The 19,647-nt window shown below is 33.4% G+C and overlaps 1 protein-coding gene and 1 pseudogene across 3 annotated transcripts; both read left to right on the top strand.

Moving 5' to 3' along the window:
• Nucleotides 1-1,283: 1,283 nt before the first annotated feature.
• On the top strand, nucleotides 1,284-3,795 carry LOC100792429 (cytochrome P450 86A22-like; annotated as a pseudogene). Its single transcript, XR_415368.3, has 2 exons — nucleotides 1,284-1,502; nucleotides 1,859-3,795. The product of XR_415368.3 is annotated as a cytochrome P450 86A22-like (transcript).
• A 6,610-nt stretch (nucleotides 3,796-10,405) lies between these two features.
• Nucleotides 10,406-18,897, top strand: LOC100814422 (mitogen-activated protein kinase kinase kinase YODA). Of its 2 annotated transcripts, none has more exons than XM_003532367.5 (12): nucleotides 10,406-10,539; nucleotides 12,352-13,075; nucleotides 13,178-13,903; nucleotides 14,351-14,438; nucleotides 14,678-14,740; nucleotides 15,007-15,167; nucleotides 15,856-15,931; nucleotides 16,378-16,437; nucleotides 16,531-16,638; nucleotides 16,807-17,043; nucleotides 17,154-17,245; nucleotides 17,590-18,897. In XM_003532367.5, the coding sequence occupies exons 2-12, from the start codon at nucleotides 12,516-12,518 to the stop codon at nucleotides 18,533-18,535; spliced, it is 3,117 nt and encodes a 1,038-aa protein (XP_003532415.1). In that variant the 5' UTR covers nucleotides 10,406-10,539; nucleotides 12,352-12,515; the 3' UTR covers nucleotides 18,536-18,897. The 2 variants fall into 2 exon arrangements, with proteins under 2 accessions (XP_003532415.1, XP_006584725.1); XM_006584662.4 differs by having other exon boundaries at nucleotides 10,407-10,529.
• Nucleotides 18,898-19,647: the final 750 nt, after the last annotated feature.

The following is a 19,647-nucleotide window of genomic DNA, read 5'->3' as shown; positions in this document are numbered from 1 at the left end:
ACTTTTTTTTTAATATAAAAAAATCGAGACGCACTTTTACATTAAAGACTAGATTTAAAAGTAGGGATGCTAAAATGAAAATTTTACTATTTCTGAGTATGTGACTTGAAAAATTGTTGCTCATCTTATTTATTGGTGGATTGGCGGATGGCCTGTCAAAACATAAAATGGAAGAAATTGAAAACGGAAAACTTATATAAACTAAAGAAAATTAAAATATAGTTTTAGATATTTGTTAGCTACTATCCCATCTATCTGTCCAGCTAATAATTTTTAACTATATTATTTATCTTATTTATAATTTAACTGATCTAACTATTTTGTCATTAATACTAATTATATCAACATAAAATTAATAGACAAACACATCTATATATCTTTATTGATCATGATAAAAATTATTATAATTTAAAATCCTGGGTCCTAAAAACTGTCACCTTCATACAAAAATTAAACTAAAACCCTCAATTCTACACTGTTTTTTTATTGTCTTTTACCTAGTTTTAAAAAAATAATCTAACCTAGCAAACTGATCCGTCCTATCCTTTTCCAAATCTCCTTTTTAATTAACAAGTTAAAATGGGGTGAGACAAATAGACTGATAGGTTGAATACCTCTGACTTAATTACTTCAAAAAATGTGAGTTTAACATCAAGAAATATGGATAATTATATGTTTTCATGTTGAATTAGGGTATTTTTCTACCAAAATTCAATGACTAATCAATCAACGTATTGAAATTCATTTAAAATGATTGAATTTTCTCAACATTCATATGAATGAGTTAAACATCAAATTCATACTTTGTTACTTGTTATTATATGAAACGTTGGGGTGTTATATAAAATATAAATGTACAATTTATTTTAGGGTATATGGGAGAAGAAAGATGAAATAAATAAAAAGATAAAAAAAAGAAAATAATAAATGTGATAAATGATATAAGAAAAATATTAAAAATAAATAAATACATATTTATAAGAATAATTTGTTTAATTTCTTCTTGATAAATAAGATCTTTTATTTCAATCATATTTTTTATCTATAAAATTTAAACTTAAAATCTTATTTAAAAAAATCAAACTTATTATTACTCAAATGAATAATTTATTGATATCTTAATTGACTAATTATGTATATTATTAAGGTAAATCCTTTATTCTAATTGAAAAATACCTTTAAAATTGTATGTAAGTTTTTTCTTTTGCCTTATCGAAGGAAAAAGAATAGTTTGTCTTAACTCTTAATATGCCCAACGACCTCGGTGGGCATTAATGAGGGTGGAATCACAAGCCACTGGAGCTTACTGACACGAGAAGAAAACGCATGCAGCTTAAACCATTGAAATCATCAACAACACCTAGCATTTCCACTCCTTATTAATTGTCCTTCAATTCTCTGGGCTTCACTACTATAAAACACTTTTTTTTCTCGTTTCCCTTTCGCTCACACAACACAACTCCTACCAACAAGGTGCTCTGCTCGTTCACTCCTCTCTCATAGTACGTGCCTCCATCTCTCAACACTAAATTACTTGCTTCTCTTATTAATCTCACAATATTGCTCCTTCTTCTTCTTCTTTTTTGCTGATTGCCCTTGAACCCTTCAAGTTTCAACACATTGTTCACACTCACAATAATTTGCATGCAACAGATCTCAATTATTCACCAATCAAAACCACCTACACAATTATTTATTTATTATTGAACACAACAATTTATCTATCACTCCCTTTTTAGCACACTTCAATACTACCTAACACACCTAGGGTTTACTTTACTTTAATTAAACAAACCCTTTTTTAAAAAAGAAAAAACTGGTACTGATACGTACATTTGCTTGGTGATGGTAATAGCAGCCTCTGGCTCCTCCTCCGGTGAAAGAGGGTGAGAAGAGGAGTTAGCAAGCAATTTTTGTTTCTTTTGGGAGTTGGGACCCCTCACTCACATGGACGCATCAACGGCTTTAATGATCCTATCCGCAATAGCGGCCTATTTAATATGGTTCACCTTCGTCACTCGCTCCCTAAAAGGTCCACGTGTCTGGCCCCTATTCGGCAGCCTCCCTGGCCTCATCCAACACGCCAACCGCATGCACGACTGGATCGCCGACAACCTCCGCGCGTGCGGCGGCACGTACCAAACCTGCATCTGCGCCCTTCCCTTCCTCGCCCGTAAACAGTGCCTCGTCACCGTCACGTGCGACCCCAAAAACCTCGAGCACATCCTCAAGCTCCGCTTCGACAACTACCCCAAAGGCCCCACGTGGCAGTCCGCGTTCCACGATTTGCTCGGCGAAGGCATCTTCAACTCCGACGGCGACACGTGGCTGTTCCAACGTAAAACCGCCGCACTGGAATTCACCACGCGCACTCTGCGCCAAGCCATGGCGCGTTGGGTGAACCGAGCCATAAAGCACAGGTTCTGCCCCATCCTAGCCACGGCTCAGAAAGAAAACAAATCAGTGGATCTTCAAGACCTCTTGCTTCGGCTCACTTTTTGACAACATATGCGGCTTGGCTTTCGGCCAAGACCCGAAAACCCTAGCCGTGGGGCTCCCCAGATAAACGTTTTCGCTCTCTCCTTCGATCGAGCCACCGAGGTCACTCTACAGACGCTCTATTTTACCCGAGATCTTGTGGAAGCTGAAGCGATGGCTCAGGCTCGGAATGGAAGTGAGCCTGAGCCGGAGCCTGAAACACATCGACAATTACCTCTCCCACATCATCAAGAACCGCAAGCTGGAGCTTCTGAATGGCACTGGGTCCCACCACGACGACCTCTTATCCCGCTTCATGAGGAAGAAAGAATCCTACTCTGAAGAGTTTCTCCAACACGTGGCACTCAACTTCATCCTGGCAGGGCGCGACACGTCATCGGTCGCTCTAAGTTGGTTCTTCTGGCTCTGCATTAAGAACCCGCATGTGGAGGAAAAGATCCTCCACGAGCTCTGCAGTGTCCTCAAGTTTACACGTGGAGATGATATCTCCACGTGGCTCGAGGAGCCTCTGGTGTTCGAGGAGGTAGACCGCCTGGTCTATCTCAAGGCAGCTTTGTCTGAGACGCTGCGGCTGTACCCCTCCGTCCCGGAGGATTCCAAGCATGTCGTGAAGGATGATGTTTTGCCTAATGGGACTTTCGTTCCGGCGGGTTCGGCAGTGACCTATTCAATTTACTCGGTTGGGAGGATGAAGTTCATTTGGGGAGAGGACTGCCTCGAGTTCAAGCCTGAGCGGTGGCTCTCTCCGGAAGGGGACAAAATTCAGGTGCAAGACTCCTACAAGTTTGTTTCGTTCAATGCGGGACCTAGGCTTTGTTTGGGGAAGGACTTGGCTTACTTGCAGATGAAGTCAATCGCCGCTGCGGTGCTCCTGCGCCACCGCCTCGCCGTCGCGCCGGGTCACCGTGTCGAGCAAAAGATGTCACTCACACTGTTCATGAAGTACGGTCTCAGGGTGAATGTGTACCCAAGGGATCTCAAACCGGTGCTGGAAAAGTTAACCACCACCGAGGGTGCTATTACTGTTGGTCAAAAGTGATTTTGATTTGGTTAATTAAACAGATAGATACATCATCGGTTTAAATAAAGAAATAATATTAATTATAAGAAATTTATATATTACTTAATATAGAATATTGACGATGATGTATCATTTCATCTGTGTTAGTTTAATTTACGTTGTCTGTATAGATGAAATTTCCCTTTACTCACAAGTTTCTCATCTGATGATGAATACTATTTATGTTTTTGTAAACATTTTGATGATTAAAAAGTAATGCTGCTGCAGTTCGGGAAGCTATATTTGTGCTGTAATTTATCATGGTGGGTGTCTTCACAAACGGCAACTATTTGGTGACACCGATGTAGTTTAATTTTTTATTCGGAACTCTAGCGTACTTGCCTAGTTAAAGCCCTAGCTTGTGGTCTCTGTCACCATAATATAATACAGATCACTGAGATCACATTCGTAACGGCCACATTTCCAGAATTGGGATGTTTGGTAGAAGGTAGAAACACGGATCACTTTTTAGTTGCATTAATTGAAGAGGATTTATTTGAGAATTTGAATCGAATTAATTTAGTTTGATTCAGTTAATTCGTTTTTTCACTTTAAATTTGAATCAAATATTGTAATTAGTTCAATCATATATTTGGGTATGTTTAGTAAACTAACTTATAAATAGGATTAAAAAAAAACTTATAAATAAGGGTGGGTAGAAAATAGGCTAGACGGTCCGTTAGGAGTGCACAGCCTCATCCGACCTCACTTGTTTATTAAAAATGACAAGCTTAATTTTTTTTAAAAGATGTTTTAATTAATAAATCAAACTTTAAGAAAGTTTATTAAGTTTGATATATAGGTTGGTCAGTTTATATAACAACATATATATAATATTGATAAAGGCTTAAACTCTTAAATATTAATGTTGTTTAGTTTGGTTAAGGTTTTTTTAAAAAATAAAAAATAAACCAAATTAATCCCATCATATTTGAATTGAGTCAGGTCTATTGATTAGATCTATCAATATAATAGTAGAAAATAAAATAAAAAGAAAGTTGATGAATAGTCTCAAAAGTCATAATTATAGCATATATTATATAAAAAAATAGATTTATTTACGTGTTTGGGCCAGTTTCATATTCCTTGTGTCAAGATTAAATACTCAAATTGATTTTTTAAGAGATATAAAATTAATTTTCTGACAAAATGATAAGAAAAAAAATCATGAATTTAATTTTTTCTGCTAACAAAAAACGTAATAATTATTAATTAATTAACATGTTGATAAAAAACTTTGTTGGATCATGTGTTATTAGTGTAAATTTTTTTATTAATTTTATCAATGACTAGTCTAAATTGATATTATTAGATTTATCATTTTAAAATTCAAATTAAACTATTGGTCTAAACTTGCTCTCCCCTTTCAATTTAGTTCAAATTGAATAGTTCATCGGGTCAACCTTGACCCATATCCATCCCTCAAAAACATTTTTTTTTATCTAACACAATATTATCATTCTGTCTTTTTTGGTGAATTGGTTATCATTAATTGTGTCTCGCAGATAAATTATGTAAAAATTAATACGTGATAATGATGAGTTTTTACAACAAGTTTTACAACTTTTTTTATTTCTTTATTATGTTAATTATTTTACCTCATATTTTCTCTTTTTTACTTCTTATTTCTCTCATAAATTACAAGAAATATTCTAAAAACAAGATTAGTTAAGAATATATGATCCTTAAGGGTTAAGCAAACCCCCACATTTCTCTTCTCGAATATTTAATCCAACATGTATATTTGAACTTAAAACTATTGGTTAATTAAATTTAAATAATTACATATCAATTGATCATCTATGCTTTTGGTAATACATTATGATAGATAATTGTTACTTGTATAAACATGAACAATTCTTCCATTGTCACATTAACAATCAACTTGCTCCAATCCTGAATTTTAACAAAAACGGATTCTTATATGTGATGATCGGTTAAGCTTCTCTAGTTGAAAATTCAGAGTGCAAGCTTCCGTGGTCAAATTAGTCTTTGTCTTAGCTGAAATTACGTGCAGTGATACATGACCTCAATCTTCTTTTAAATGAAACATGCAATGGAGTTAATTATTGACGGCCTCTGATTTGGAAGTGTTCCTATAACAGGGGCATATGGGTTGATGACTTGATCGATGTCATTTAGATTGGTTAACCAACATATTGTGAAGGGATAATATTAAACCCAAAACATTGATTGTGGGCATGATTAGCTAGTAGTTAAAATTAACTACGGAAAACATAAATAAATCAAGCTTACCATAACTAGATGGTTAGCTCAAGAACAAAGCTTACCATAACTGTTTAGTTAGCCTCAAGAAGGTGAGATACTTGGGATGACTTTGTATCTGATTCAATGATTCAGAATGAAATGTTTTAATGGATGACGATGACTTGGAGTATGTATTATAAAATTAAAGAAGATTCTGTCAAATGGTGTCATGTCACGTGTTAATATTAGAGTAATTTTAATTTTGTGTTTAAAACGTTTTTTTTCAATGTTGTAAACAAAAATAAATAAATTATTTGATTTGCTACTTTTCTAAACACTCTTGCTAACTAAAATTATTTTGGTGATTATATAGTAACGAATTCTATAAGGTTAAAATCTTATTATGGATAGAAATGTGTTGATGAAAAAATAGAGATGTCACTTGTATATTATTCGGTCAATAAAGTTAAAAATAATAAACAAGAGAAAGATTAATAACGACTTTTATATATATGGAGTGTTTTTAATAAATAATTCTTAAATAGTTTATGTTGAGCAAGTTAATGTTGTTGATTAAGTATATTTTAACAAGAGAAACATGATTTTTTTTTCCTTTTATTCTAGATAGGTAAAGTTTGACACGTTATTTTAATTAACTTTTAACATATTTTATTAGTCAAAGAATTAACTTCCATTAGTTTGATAAATAAATTATTTTAATAGATTATATCATTTGTTTATTTAAATTTAAAATGGTTTTCTTAATGAACTAAATTTCAAAAGTATATATAATTAATTTATTCAACTAATATTATGATAAGTTAAATTTATAATCAATAATCATTGATAACATATGGTTTATTCTAAAAACGATTAACCTTAAATTAATTCATTTTTATTTATCTAATTATATACATAGTCTGTCAGGGGCATATCAGCCTCCTTTATTCGACCAAATAAAAAATTAATTTTACATATAATTAATTTATTACATCCCGGTTGACAAGGAACTTTTCTATCAATTTCTAACCAAGAATTTGATGGTTGACATTCATGCACACCCAGAACTTGATGGTTATGCTTAATGCCGACATGTCACTTGAAAAAACGGCATTTATTACATCTAATATAATCATATATAGATTCAAATAAAAAAAAATTCAAAAACATAAAAGGATTCATATTATGTAATAAATAATAATAATTAATATTGTGTAATAAATATACACAGTAATCCCGTGCAATGCGGAAATTACATATATAGTTCTACATATTTTCTACCATGTAAGTCATTTTCATGGCAAAGAAATTTAGTAACCCCAAATTAAGGTCATGTGCCCTCAATCCACAAAATTAACCAAACATGGAGTGTCGCACTCCAGATCGCGAAGGGTTGGCAAATCGAAATATAGCTATTAACATCTTGCAAAGTTTAATTTGTCTTCTTGTAACCATGCAATGCAATAATTATAACAGAGACAATATTGTGTTTGGTGTAGTCTTGTAGAAACAGGCAATCAAAAGTCGAAACTAAAAACCCCCACCAATATAATGCAGAACAATCGTACATGTGTATAAATTTTTATTTAACCCTCATAGAAGTCTTTTCTTCGGACAATGGAGGTGCTCTCTCTGGATACTTTCATCACAGTTTCATGTGACTGTGTGATGAGTGACATCGTTTCTTTTTTGTTTTTAAAAACTAAAAAAAATAAAATTCAAACTACAAACTAAGAGTTGATTACATTCCAAAAAAAGAAAACCTATCTTTGGAGGTGTTGTCCCCACAGGCCCGAGTAAGATGCAAATGTTGATTACATTCCAACTAGGTTTTATGTCACGAGATTTTAGAAGGATTTGAAGCTACTCGGATAAATTAATGATTCCTCTAATAAATAAGCAACCCTACATTTCATAAGACTTTCATAATGAAACTTATCTAATTTCATTTAATAGGATATGTCTAAAAGTTTTCATAAGTTAATCAAGCCTATAAAACTTTGTAAATAAAGTTATATGATAGAAAAATTTAATCTAATTGTAGATTTTATGATAAAATCATATAATTAAAATGACTGAATAATACAATAATAAAGATAATTTACACGGATGTAATTTGATCTATTTCCTATTTAAAATATAAACAATATTTGTTATTTATTACACATATAAAATATCTCAATTATCTAAACTTTTTGGTGCATAGAATCATCTTATATTATAGCATGTTAATATCTCATTATTTCAAGTAAAATTGGATTTAAATTTATTAAGTGAGATTTTAAGTTTGAATCTTGTAAATAAAAAAAAATTAGAAGAGAAATCATATTATAGGTGGTCAATCAAATATTCAACAAGATTAGTCTCAAATTAAAACTTTCTGAATAAAAAAAAGTGATTAATTTTTTTTGCTAAAAATAGTTAATCAAGATCTTTGATATGAATTAATCATTAACATATTTGTACTACAAACACGATGAACCAAAAAAATATGTATAATATCATGTGATTTAATGATTATATTAATTGAATAGACCATTTAGAAAAACAATTATCAGTAACAAAAAAAGAAAAACAATTATATTTATAAAACATATATTTTGTATTAAGGATTCTTATTCCTATGTATGTTAAAATATCCATATTACCTTAGTAATTTTTTTTTCTGAATTATATTCCCTTATTAACTTCAAAATGTTTAAAAATAGAAAATAATTTTAAAATATCCATCTAAAATTTATTACATTATTCAATAATAAAAAATATCTAGTCAACGTGAAAATAGAAAAAATATTTACCATTAATAGCATCAACATCGTTTATTATATTCTTTACAAAGTAAAATTTTAAAGATGCAATTAAAGATATAAAAATGACCTAGGGTGTGATTGACCAATTTTTTTAAGTTTAAGCAAGAAATAATAACTAAAAAAAAGTTGTTTGTTATTTTTTCAATTTTTGGTTTAAGAACTCCTTTTAAATCAAAAGTTGCACCTTAAAAACTCCTTTTAATTTTTACTTAAAAAAATAGTGTTATTTTTTCAATTTTTAGTTTAATAACTTAAAAAATATTTTAAAAAAAGCATTAGTTTTATCAAAAACTAGTTATCTTGTCCAATAAAAATATATTTATAAATACTTTCATAAAATTAATTTAATTTACATAATTTTTTTAATGATAATAAAATTAAAATATAAGTACTCAATATAATAAAGTTTTTTTAAATATGTTAGTTAATAAAATTTTATTTGCATCCAAAAGAGTATAGTATAAATATTAAATATATTATATTTAAAATGTTATGAGTAAAAAAGTAGTATATTTGTGTTAATTAATATGTTAATATTTAATGCAGTTAAAAGATATATGCAAATATTTAATATTATAAAGTGTTTTTTTATAAACCGTCCTTTATTTATTTTTTGTGTTAAAGATGATATTAGTATGAATTAGCTTTTGTCAAGAATATTAATTAATATTTATTGAAGATCGTGAGTGTACACAAAATAAATCAACATAATTTATTAAGATTCGAGCTCTAAATTATTTATTTAAAGGATACAAACAAATATTATTTATGTCTTAGTCCATCTTTTATCCACTAGAATAAAATTTAATGTGATTATAGAAAAGAAAAATTGAACTCAATAACACTAGTGAAGATAAAATAACCAAGCTTCATAGGTTATTAGTCACATATGTTAGATTTTTGTCACATAAAAATGAGACAAAAAGTTAAAAAAAAAAATTCGTGCAACAAAATTAATTTGAAAATAGAGCTAATGAATAAGCCACTTTTTTTTTTTCGCACAGCAAAAAATATTTCATTAATTCATAACATAAAAGCTAAACTTTTTGAGAAAATTTGTTTATTTGTTAGTTTATTTAAGAGATAATTTTTCATCTTTTCTTTCTTAGAAGATAAACTTTTATTTTAAGTATTTTTATATAACAGCATTTGACTTTCTTTCTCCTTTGACTTGATTCTCTTTAAAAGGACAAGGAAAGTCCAAAACAAGTTGCATCAAACAATACCTTAAATTATCTATTACCGATAATGAATTTGGTTTGCAACTTATTACCGCACAAGTATCATCTTATAAGATTTTTTTAAAAAATTTTATTTGGATGTATTTATAAATTTTCACTTTGATTTAAAAACATTAATGGATATTCTCTAACTTGATTAAAAAAGGAAAAGAAGAAGCGAGAAAAACAGAAAAGAAGTAAAGAAAGAAAGAAAAAATTTCTTAGTTAGAAAGTCAGCGTAATATCTGAGTTGAATATCTGATTATTGAATATGAGATAAACATTCTCTAGTTAGAGATGCACTACAATACCGTGCTCGTGCCTAATCACCAATTCCCTAACCGAACGATGGCATGATTCGTGATTCATCTTACGCCTCTTTGTACCATTTAACGGTCAGATCCCTACTACGACGTTGTTCCCACGCGTTCATGCACCGATCGGATACATTTTAATGTTTTATTTAATTCAAAGTTGAAATAATTAAAAACTCATTAATTATTAATATTATTTTATTTGGTACATTAATTATTAGTATTATTTAATTAGTTTCTCTCACTACACTTAACGCTCAGGGGAATAATAAGTTAATAAGACTAAACTGAATTGCTTTGTTTTGTACTTGTGTGTTTCATGGCTCTCTTTAACTTCTCGTCACTGTGTCTGTGATGAACGGGTTCATATCTTCAGTTCAGCAAAGTGTCAATGTTTTGGTGCTGAAGAAACATATCGGTGAGAAAATGTAGGTTTACGGTGTCGTTTGTTCTTGTTTGATTTCTTGTGCCGGTTTGAATAATAAGCTATGTATTTTGAAACCTATCATTGTGAAGGATCATTTGCATGCTTGCTTCTGGAATTTGAAATTGTTAAGTGTCGGTTACTGTTTTATGTTTAGGAATCGGATTTCATTTTTCATTTGCTGCCGCTGTTTTGTTGATTAGTTGCTGCTGCTGGCATTCCTAGTGTGTGCGATTTTGAGTCGATTTCTTCGTGAATTTTGTTGTTTACGATATCGTTTTCGTTTCGGAGAGTTTGTTAAACAAGTAGATATGAGTTGAATGCCTCTACGATTCTGTGATCGGTTCTTTATGCTTCGCATGTGCTGATTTTATGTTGTTAAGCAATGTTATCTGCTAGTTGTGCGTGTTTAGAGCATAATTATACTATCTGGCTTGAAAACAAAACTGAAAGAGAGAAAATAGAAGAAAAGGACTAGATAACTGTGTGTGCGTGTGCTGGAAAGTGGCAAGTTTGTTCTCAAGAAAGAAATGAATGTTTCATTTGTTGCATTTTACGACTCATTGTACGTTAACAAAGAGGCTGGAAGTATTCTGGCAAATGTTTATTACATGTTGATTGCTGTGCTTAGGTAAAATGCTAAATTCTCTTTTGAATTATCCCACTTTAGGTAATTGGAATCGGGGTTTTAAATTGCGTGCTACAGTGACGTAGTGGTGTGGTCCTGCTACAGGCCTGCCGTAGTGGAGCGGTTTAGAGTAGTGGCCAAATAGTGGGCTGAATACCGGCCGTGGTGGTGCTATGTACTGATTCCGAAAAAAGCCCTCTGAATAGAGACATTAGGTCTTTTTTGGGATTTCAATTTTCAAAAAATGAAATCTACAGATGTAATTGTATTGAAAATGATAAAGAAGACTTCAATTTAGATAATTGATGATTTCTTTCTGAGAAACTTGTATTTGGCTTTTGTTGGTATTTACTAGTATGTTTTGTTTATGACACCTGACTTTTTTTTATTGTTAATTATGAATGCCATTAATTTTCATTTTTTTTTATCATTTTTGAGAATTTACATGTATATAGTATGCATTATATGAACTATATAACATATTTCAAAATAGCGGCTGTTCTACTTTCCTACTATAGCATTTTTGGGGCTGGCTGCTACGCGCCACTATCCGGGATTTAAAACATTGGGTTGGATGCCAATTATGCCTTAGTGAACCTTGTCTAATGGCATCGTACAATCCATGTAGCTGATCTCACATAGTGGGATAAGGCTTTTGTTGTTGTTGTTGCACCTTGCCTAATTATAAAACTCAACATCTAAACTATCTTCATTATTTCTGTGCCAGTGGTTCACTTTTTTTATGTTCTGAATATAAAATGATGTTACTGTCTTTATAGAACAAGTTCGAGCTGTGGTTTCTGGGATTTTAAGGGGGGCACTTTGGCACTAACTGACTGTGACAAATTTATAACTCTGTAAAACTTAATTGATGGAATACTCAAGTTGTCTTTTATTTCCTAGAACCATCATATTATCAGCATGCCTTCTAATTTTTAACCTGAGAATGTTCCTGTGTTCCTTGGATTTATGTTGAGAATGTAAAAGCATCTGTAATGTACATTGTCATGTAATAGGTTTCAATAAGTGCCATAGACTACTACAACATAGATCAAAATTTGAGTTTTCAACATAGATGATAAATTATCTGATCTCAGTTGCTTATACCCAACCTTTTGGTGTGCATGATTTGTTTATTAAATGTTTATTTTTGGAGAGAATAAACTAACACTGGGTGTCTCGGTACAGGGTATTATGGCGAGGCACTTCCGAGGAACATTGGCTGAATTAATTATGGCAGAATTAATTATAATTACAAACATATTATGCTGTAATGCTAAATGTGAATTTACCCATAGTTTGTAAATAGTTCCTGTTCTTTCCCTGTGTTTTTGGCAAGCTTTTCCCAAGACATGCGGTTGTGGTGGGGAAAGTCTTCTTCCAAAGAGTCGAAGAGGAAGGCAAACAAGGAAACTATTATTGATACAATACAGCGGAAATTAAAGAATACTTCTGAAGAGAAGTGCAACAATAAATCAGGAAGGTCAAGGAGACATCATGATGATGCCATATCTAAGAAGGGTTCTAGATCTCTCACACCTTCAACATCAGCATCACCCTCAACACATGTGTCTCGCGTTCCAAGTTTTACAGAAAGGCCTCTTTCTCAACCACTCCCATTACCAGGGTCACATCTTCCAGCTGCCATTGATGTAAGTTCTGGAGTTATTTTAACATCAAAACTGGAAAGAGCCATAGGCTCTAAGCTATCTCTGAATTTTCCTCTTCAAAAACCTGGCTATGTATCAAACAAGGAAGATCCTACAGATGCAGCAGGAGATATAGCCTCTGCATCTGTTTCTAGTGACAGCTCAATTGATAGTGGCAACTCATTTGATTCGCCACATCTTGTTAGTCCACTGGCATCTGACTGTGAAAATGGAAACCCAGCCACCATTAATAGTTCTTTAAGGTGGGTTTGTTTCCTCCTAGACACATGTTTTTAAATGCTTTCCATGTATTTACCTTTAATTTTGTTCCTTCTGTAACTACATTTATTTCTATGCTCCTAAAGTGTGGTGCACAGGAATCAGTCACTTATTACTATCCAAAGAAACTCAAGAGCATCCTCAAAATCATCTCCTCAGTTGTGCAATAATAAAACTTCATCAACCTCACCAAGAGGGGCTCCATTACATCTGCAAAATCTGAAAATAGCTCAACCAGGTGGTTTGTGTAGTGCTCCAGATAGTTCAGTGTCAAGTCCTTCTAGAAATCAAATGGGAGCATTTGGACCTGAGCAAATGTTGAACTCTGAATTACACACAGGAAAGCCTTATCCAGATATACCTTCTGGGCGCTGCTATAATCCAGTTTCGGGTCGTGATTCTGGTCATAATTCAGTTGGGGGGGATATTTCAGGACAGATGATTTTGCCACAGAACAAGCGTAGCCCTGAGTGTTCTTCAATACCTAGTCCCAGAATTACAAGCCCTGGTCCCAGTTCCAGGACACAGAGTGGTACTGTGACCCCTCTGCATCCTAAAGCTGGAGGCGCTGCAGCAGAAGCACCTACAAGACGTCCTGATGATGTGAAACAAAAAAATCATCAGTTAGCAATTCCTCCAATAACAGCCACTAAATCTTGTCCATTTTCTCCAACCTATTCTGCATTGACAACTCCTTCAGCCCCTCGTAGTCCTGGCAGATCAGAAAATTCATCAAGCCCAGGTTCACGCTGGAAAAAGGGGCAGTTGCTTGGAAGGGGAACATTTGGACATGTATATCTTGGTTTTAACAGGTCTGTATCAAGTGGGTGGAATCTTCTTTTTGTTATCCTGTAGTATGTACTCCTCTTTAAATTATGGCACCTGGTACAAATGGTCATTTTTTTCCCAATTCTATTTTTAAAATAAAAAATGAGAGCAAACTGTAAAATTAAGGTGTTAACTACTAAGGGAGTGGTAGTACAGAAGTATCAAATTACTCAAGTGGGTGCTAGATATATTCTGCTGTTGTAACAATGGTCACTGCTTGGAATTCTTAATCAAGCAGGCTGTGTTTGAGTATGCATATATGTCCACCTTTTACTTCATCTTATCTGTTAATGTCGACATTGACCCTGTTCCAAAATTGATATTTGTTGTTTTCATGCTTTGTGTGTGGATTATCTTTATGTTTTTTTTTTCTGCATCAAGTCCTTTTAACTTCTTAATTGTGACTTAGTTCAACTTCTGATGATCTATAGAGAATGTGGTGAGATGTGTGCAATGAAGGAGGTAACCCTTTTTTCTGATGATGCTAAATCAAGGGAAAGTGCGCAGCAACTTGGCCAAGTAAGCTTGCTTGTGTAGATTAGGTGGAATACATTTCTATGATCCATTTTACTTGTTTTACACTTGCTTTTCTTTGGGAATGTCCATATTATGTCTCATTTAGTAAGTACGAAAAAAAACCTTTTCCTAAATTATCGTTTTGTTTTAAACAATAAAGAACTAGGGATAATTTTGAAGTTAATGACTATATTATATATAAATATAGTGATGAATATTCACAGATGTGATGGCATTTGCAGGAAATTGCAATGCTTAGTCAGTTGCGGCATCCAAATATTGTTCAGTATTATGGATCTGAGACGGTATTTATTGAATTATTGTCTTCATTCAGTAAATGATTTCACTTGTTGAATTTGCTTATGTAAATCAAGACTTTAAACATGGTTTGCACAAATCATTTATTATAATTGCTTGTATGTCTCGAGAAACGCATAATTAAATTTCTTCATAACTGCAATTGTAGCTACTATTGCAATTTAGTGCTTCAGAGTTCAGATACTGTCAAACTATTATCAATTGTCAAGTTCAGAATGTATTAACTGCTTTATGAAATTTTTATACCTAACAGGTAGATGACAGACTTTATGTATACTTGGAGTATGTCTCTGGTGGGTCAATCTATAAGCTGGTTAAAGAATATGGCCAGTTAGGTGAAATTGCTATTCGTAATTATACTCGGCAAATTCTATTAGGACTTGCGTATTTGCACACCAAGAACACTGTTCACAGGTTAGTTTGGTGCATGCCTTTACTCTCTCACTATCTCCGTCTTTGATTCTAATATACGAAAGTCTTATAACATTTTTCAATCATAGTAGTCAATAGCGCACTACAGCGTAGTAGCTCAGCAGAGTGGGCCTGGGCTGCTATGGGATTCAAATAGTAGAGAGATTTTCAGTAGCAGTTATTGCAGCTGCTACTAGTTGCTTTTATAGTGGCACTACCATGATAATAGGCTTCAAAAACCCATTTTTACCTCTGAAACATTTAGTTTTTTTGGGGTAAAATTGTGATTTCTCCCCTATTTTCTAATACATTTTTTGCTTTCGAAACATAATAGAATTTGAAACCCTTCTTGCTACCATTCCATAAAAAAGTTACCTCTGTTTTGACTTTTGTTCCTTCACACTTTGCAACACTATTTTTTTGTGTTCTATTCTTTCTTCTTCTATATACTTCCCAGTTCATATTCTACTAATTTTTATCTAATTTGTGAAGTTTTTTATTAATTTCACCATCATCTTTATTCTACATATTTTATTACTATGTTCTTACTGCTCTGAGATTGTGTGTGTAATACTGTGACTTGTTACTTATCATGAATTTCTGTAATTTTTTAAAGTTTATGCATAGTATAAATTATAGTTTGTGATTTGTGAAACAATCTCTCCTAGTCTGATCACTACATTCTGATCAGGGACATTAAAGGAGCAAACATATTGGTGGACCCTAGTGGGCGGATAAAATTGGCAGATTTTGGGATGGCAAAGCATGTAAGAGCATTTATATGTTTTACTGTTCAACTTCTATGACATTGGATAATCTGACTTGAGTTGAATATCAGCACAATGGGTTTGACTGACCAGGTCAACCTACTTGACGCGCCATGTTTGGTTGGTTGGGTTACATATTTTAATCCATCAAGTGCATGACCTACCCCACATAACCTGTGGCTTGTGATGGGTTGGGTTGACCCATCAGACTATTTGCCTTTTTCTGAAAAAAAAAATATTTTTTCATTTCTTAAGGTCTCCAAAAACATCAATCCAAATTCAATTCTCATTATTCTTCAATCCCTACTCCCATTCACACCCTCGATGCATAGGCCTTCCCAACCATTCCAAAAAGGGGCCAACCTATCCTGCCCTATTCTTTTGGCTGGGTGGGCCAACCTGCTTCTCACTATGATTTAATATTTCCTATCCGGAATAATTTGCAGATAAGCGGGTCCTCTTGTCCATTTTCTTTCAAAGGAAGTCCTTACTGGATGGCACCTGAGGTCAGAATGATTTCTACATCCATTCAACACTTTTTGTTGCAGATGCTTTGTCTGTAGTATATTCTTATCTTTGTCACTGCCTCAATTACATAGGTTATAAAAAATTCAAATGGTTGTAATCTTGCGGTTGATATATGGAGTCTAGGATGCACTGTTTTGGAGATGGCAACAACAAAACCTCCTTGGAGCCAATATGAAGGGGTGAGTTTGCAAACAGACTAAAAGCATCTTGAACATTGTTGTATGTACATTTGAAATCTATTTTCTGACACAAATATATGAATCTTAGTTGGGAACTTAGAGCACATGCTTGTCTAGAAACATTGATTGCATAACTTGTTTCTGCTGTTTTACACTACATGTTTCAAGGTTGCTGCTTTGTTTAAGATTGGGAATAGCAAGGAACTTCCTACAATTCCAGATCATCTATCAGAAGATGGAAAAGATTTTGTCAGGCTTTGTTTGCAAAGGAATCCTCTAAATCGTCCCTCAGCTGCTCAACTTCTAGATCATCCATTTGTTAAAAATGCTATGCTGGAAAGATCCATTTTAACTGCCGTTCCTTCAGAAGATCCAACTGCCATAATAAATGCAGTGAGATCTCTGGTATGTCATTCATACAATCATCCTCTGCACAGCTGCATTATTTTTCTGAGGTTGTGCATATCTATGTTGTCTATGAGTTCTCACTATTCATCACTTTGAATTTCTTTTAGGCCGTTGGACCTGTAAAACATAATTTATGCTTAGACTCAGAAGTGGCTGGGATCTATCCACTCAGAAGCTTGAGAACTGGTTCTGGATCAAGGTTTCTCTCAAACTCAAATGCACACTTAAACATGAGAAAGATCGCAATGAAAAAATACAATGGTCTACATGTGCATATGAATATTTTTAGTACTGACATGTACATATCACATGTGAATATTTAAAAGCTAGGAACCTGCATTATTTTAGCACTAATTTTAGGTAAGTAGCTTTATAGTTAAGCTTCAATAGTTGATAAGGAAAGGTGATGATAAAAGGCACTGATGTCATCTTGGCTGCGTAGAAAAATTGGTCAAATTGTCCTATGCTATTTTTAATTTTTTTTATTCAACATACTTTATCAAAAGGGAAGGTATTAACTTTTTTTGTGCCCTTTGTCTCCAGCAATGCTCATACACCAAGGAACATCTCTTGTCCCGTTTCTCCCTCTTTGCCTTATAAATCATTGCATAGAAGTGGAAGAATGTCTCCTTCTCCAATACCCAGCCCTAATACTGCATCTGGCTCATCTTCACCACTAACCAGTGGTGGCGGTGCTATTCCATTTCATCAGACAAAGCAACCACTATTTTCACATGAAGTTGTGGGTATGATCCAAAAGTCTCAGAATGGCGCTATTCCAACAGGTAGACCTTGTGCTGTGTCTGGCTCATCTTCACCACGAACCAGTGGCGGTGGTGTTGTCCCATTTCATCAGACAAAGAAGACACTATTATCATATGAAGTTGTGGGTATGATCCAAAAGTCTCGGAATGGTGCTATTCCAATATCTAGCCCTCATACTGCATCTGGTTCATCTTCGCCACTAACCAGTGGTGGTGGTGCCATTCCATTTCATCAGACAAAGCAACCACTATTCTCAAATGAAGTTGTGGCTATGATCCAAAAGTCTCAAAGTGGTGCTATTCCTATATCTAGCCCTCGTACTGGGTCTGGGTCATCTTCGCCACTAACCAGTGGTGGCGGTGCTATTCCATTTCATCAGACAAATCAACCACTATTCTCACATGAAGTTGTGGGTATGATCCAAAAGCCTCCGAATGTTTTTTATTCAAATGGAAATACTGCTTATCAGGGGTCTAAGCATGAGCAGTTTGGGAGAAACTTGCAAACTACACATCCTTGCTGGGATGTAGTTTCATCTGATAATGATGCTCTTCCAAACCATTCCAGGAGGGCTGTCCAGGGAGACCCAATAAAATTTCGTGATGAGAAGTCATGCTTGGCTGATTGTGTGTCACAGCAACTGTTGAGGGATTATGTTCGCCTAAATGCATGCCTTGATAATAAGCTCAATACCCCAAATCCTGATTGCATTAATGGCTTGTGATCTGCATGTCAGCGATCATATGGTAACACCAGGCATTAAAGTTTTGAAGGTTAAGTGTATTTGGAAAGTGTAAGTTTACATGATCATGGAATATGGCTACATTAGAGTACTAGGCAAAATGCTATTTTTGTTTGGAGTTTCAGAAGGTTTTCTGAAGTCTGCGTTTTCTTTGGAGACGCAACATTCAGTCTCACCATGCTTTAAGGAAATGTGTACATTATAAACTTTATTGCTGTCATTTCGTGGTTTATCATCATCCTAGCTGAAAATGGTGGTGGCGCCACAGCCTATAGAAATTAGAAACAAATGTATATTGCAGAAACCCAGTCATAGTTGATTCAATCAAGAGTTTCCTCCTGTAACTGTCGCCTTTGGGGGTTCTTCAACTCTTTTCATGTTATCTATACTCTGAATTTATCAGCATCTGGGGGCTCAACTGCTCAAAATGTTGCAGCAACTTGTAAGAATCAGCATAATTCTGGATTAATAAATTTTTTAAAATTAAACCAGCCCCATGCCTTTATTTTCAAAACAACTCAATTTCGTATACTCAGATTAATGCGGCTACTTGGTTTTTTTTTTTTTATTCATTGGAAAGGCGGCTACTTGTTTAAACCAGCCCCATGCCTTTATAGTGTTTAATCCAAGAGAAGTAAAAGGAAAATAATTTAATATTAGTTCGTTTGAATAAAAAAATTAGGAGAATAGGAAAATGAAAAGGCTAAAATTCTTTCCTTTGATAAAGTTTTTGAGAAATTGGAGAGGAAGAAAAGTAGTTTATAATTAAAAGTAAAATATGATTTTTTTCTTCAAAATATTTAAAGATGTTAGTTTTAACTCTTACAAAAATTCGATAAATCTGTAATCTCTGGTGAAGAACTATACATAAAGATATAGCAGTTACACTACCCATATTTTCTTTACACTCCTGCCAACCAAACAAGGTAACATTTTCTTCTCCTTTTCTCCTTTAAATCAAACACACTGTAAAATTTGCGGAGTGCATAGTATTCATAAGTAAAAAAGGCATGGCCGCAATGTGGTAATAATATCATTAATACAATTTTTCCGTAATGATTTTGATATCAATGCAATAGGGACTTATGGAGTAC

This window comes from Glycine max, chromosome 8 (genome assembly GCF_000004515.6).
Source record: "Glycine max cultivar Williams 82 chromosome 8, Glycine_max_v4.0, whole genome shotgun sequence".
NCBI lineage: Eukaryota > Viridiplantae > Streptophyta > Magnoliopsida > Fabales > Fabaceae > Glycine > Glycine max.
This window is presented reverse-complemented; position numbering and strand designations above follow the sequence as displayed.

Coding starts and splice junctions, on each gene's coding strand:
- LOC100814422 (XM_003532367.5), top strand. CDS start 12,516: ATGCGGTTGTGGTGGGGAAAGTCTTCTTCCAAAGAGTCGAAGAGGAAG. Junction 13,904..14,350: donor GTATATCTTGGTTTTAACAG/GTCTGTATCAAG, acceptor GATGATCTATAG/AGAATGTGGTGAGATGTGTG. Junction 15,932..16,377: donor ATTTTGGGATGGCAAAGCAT/GTAAGAGCATTT, acceptor AATAATTTGCAG/ATAAGCGGGTCCTCTTGTCC.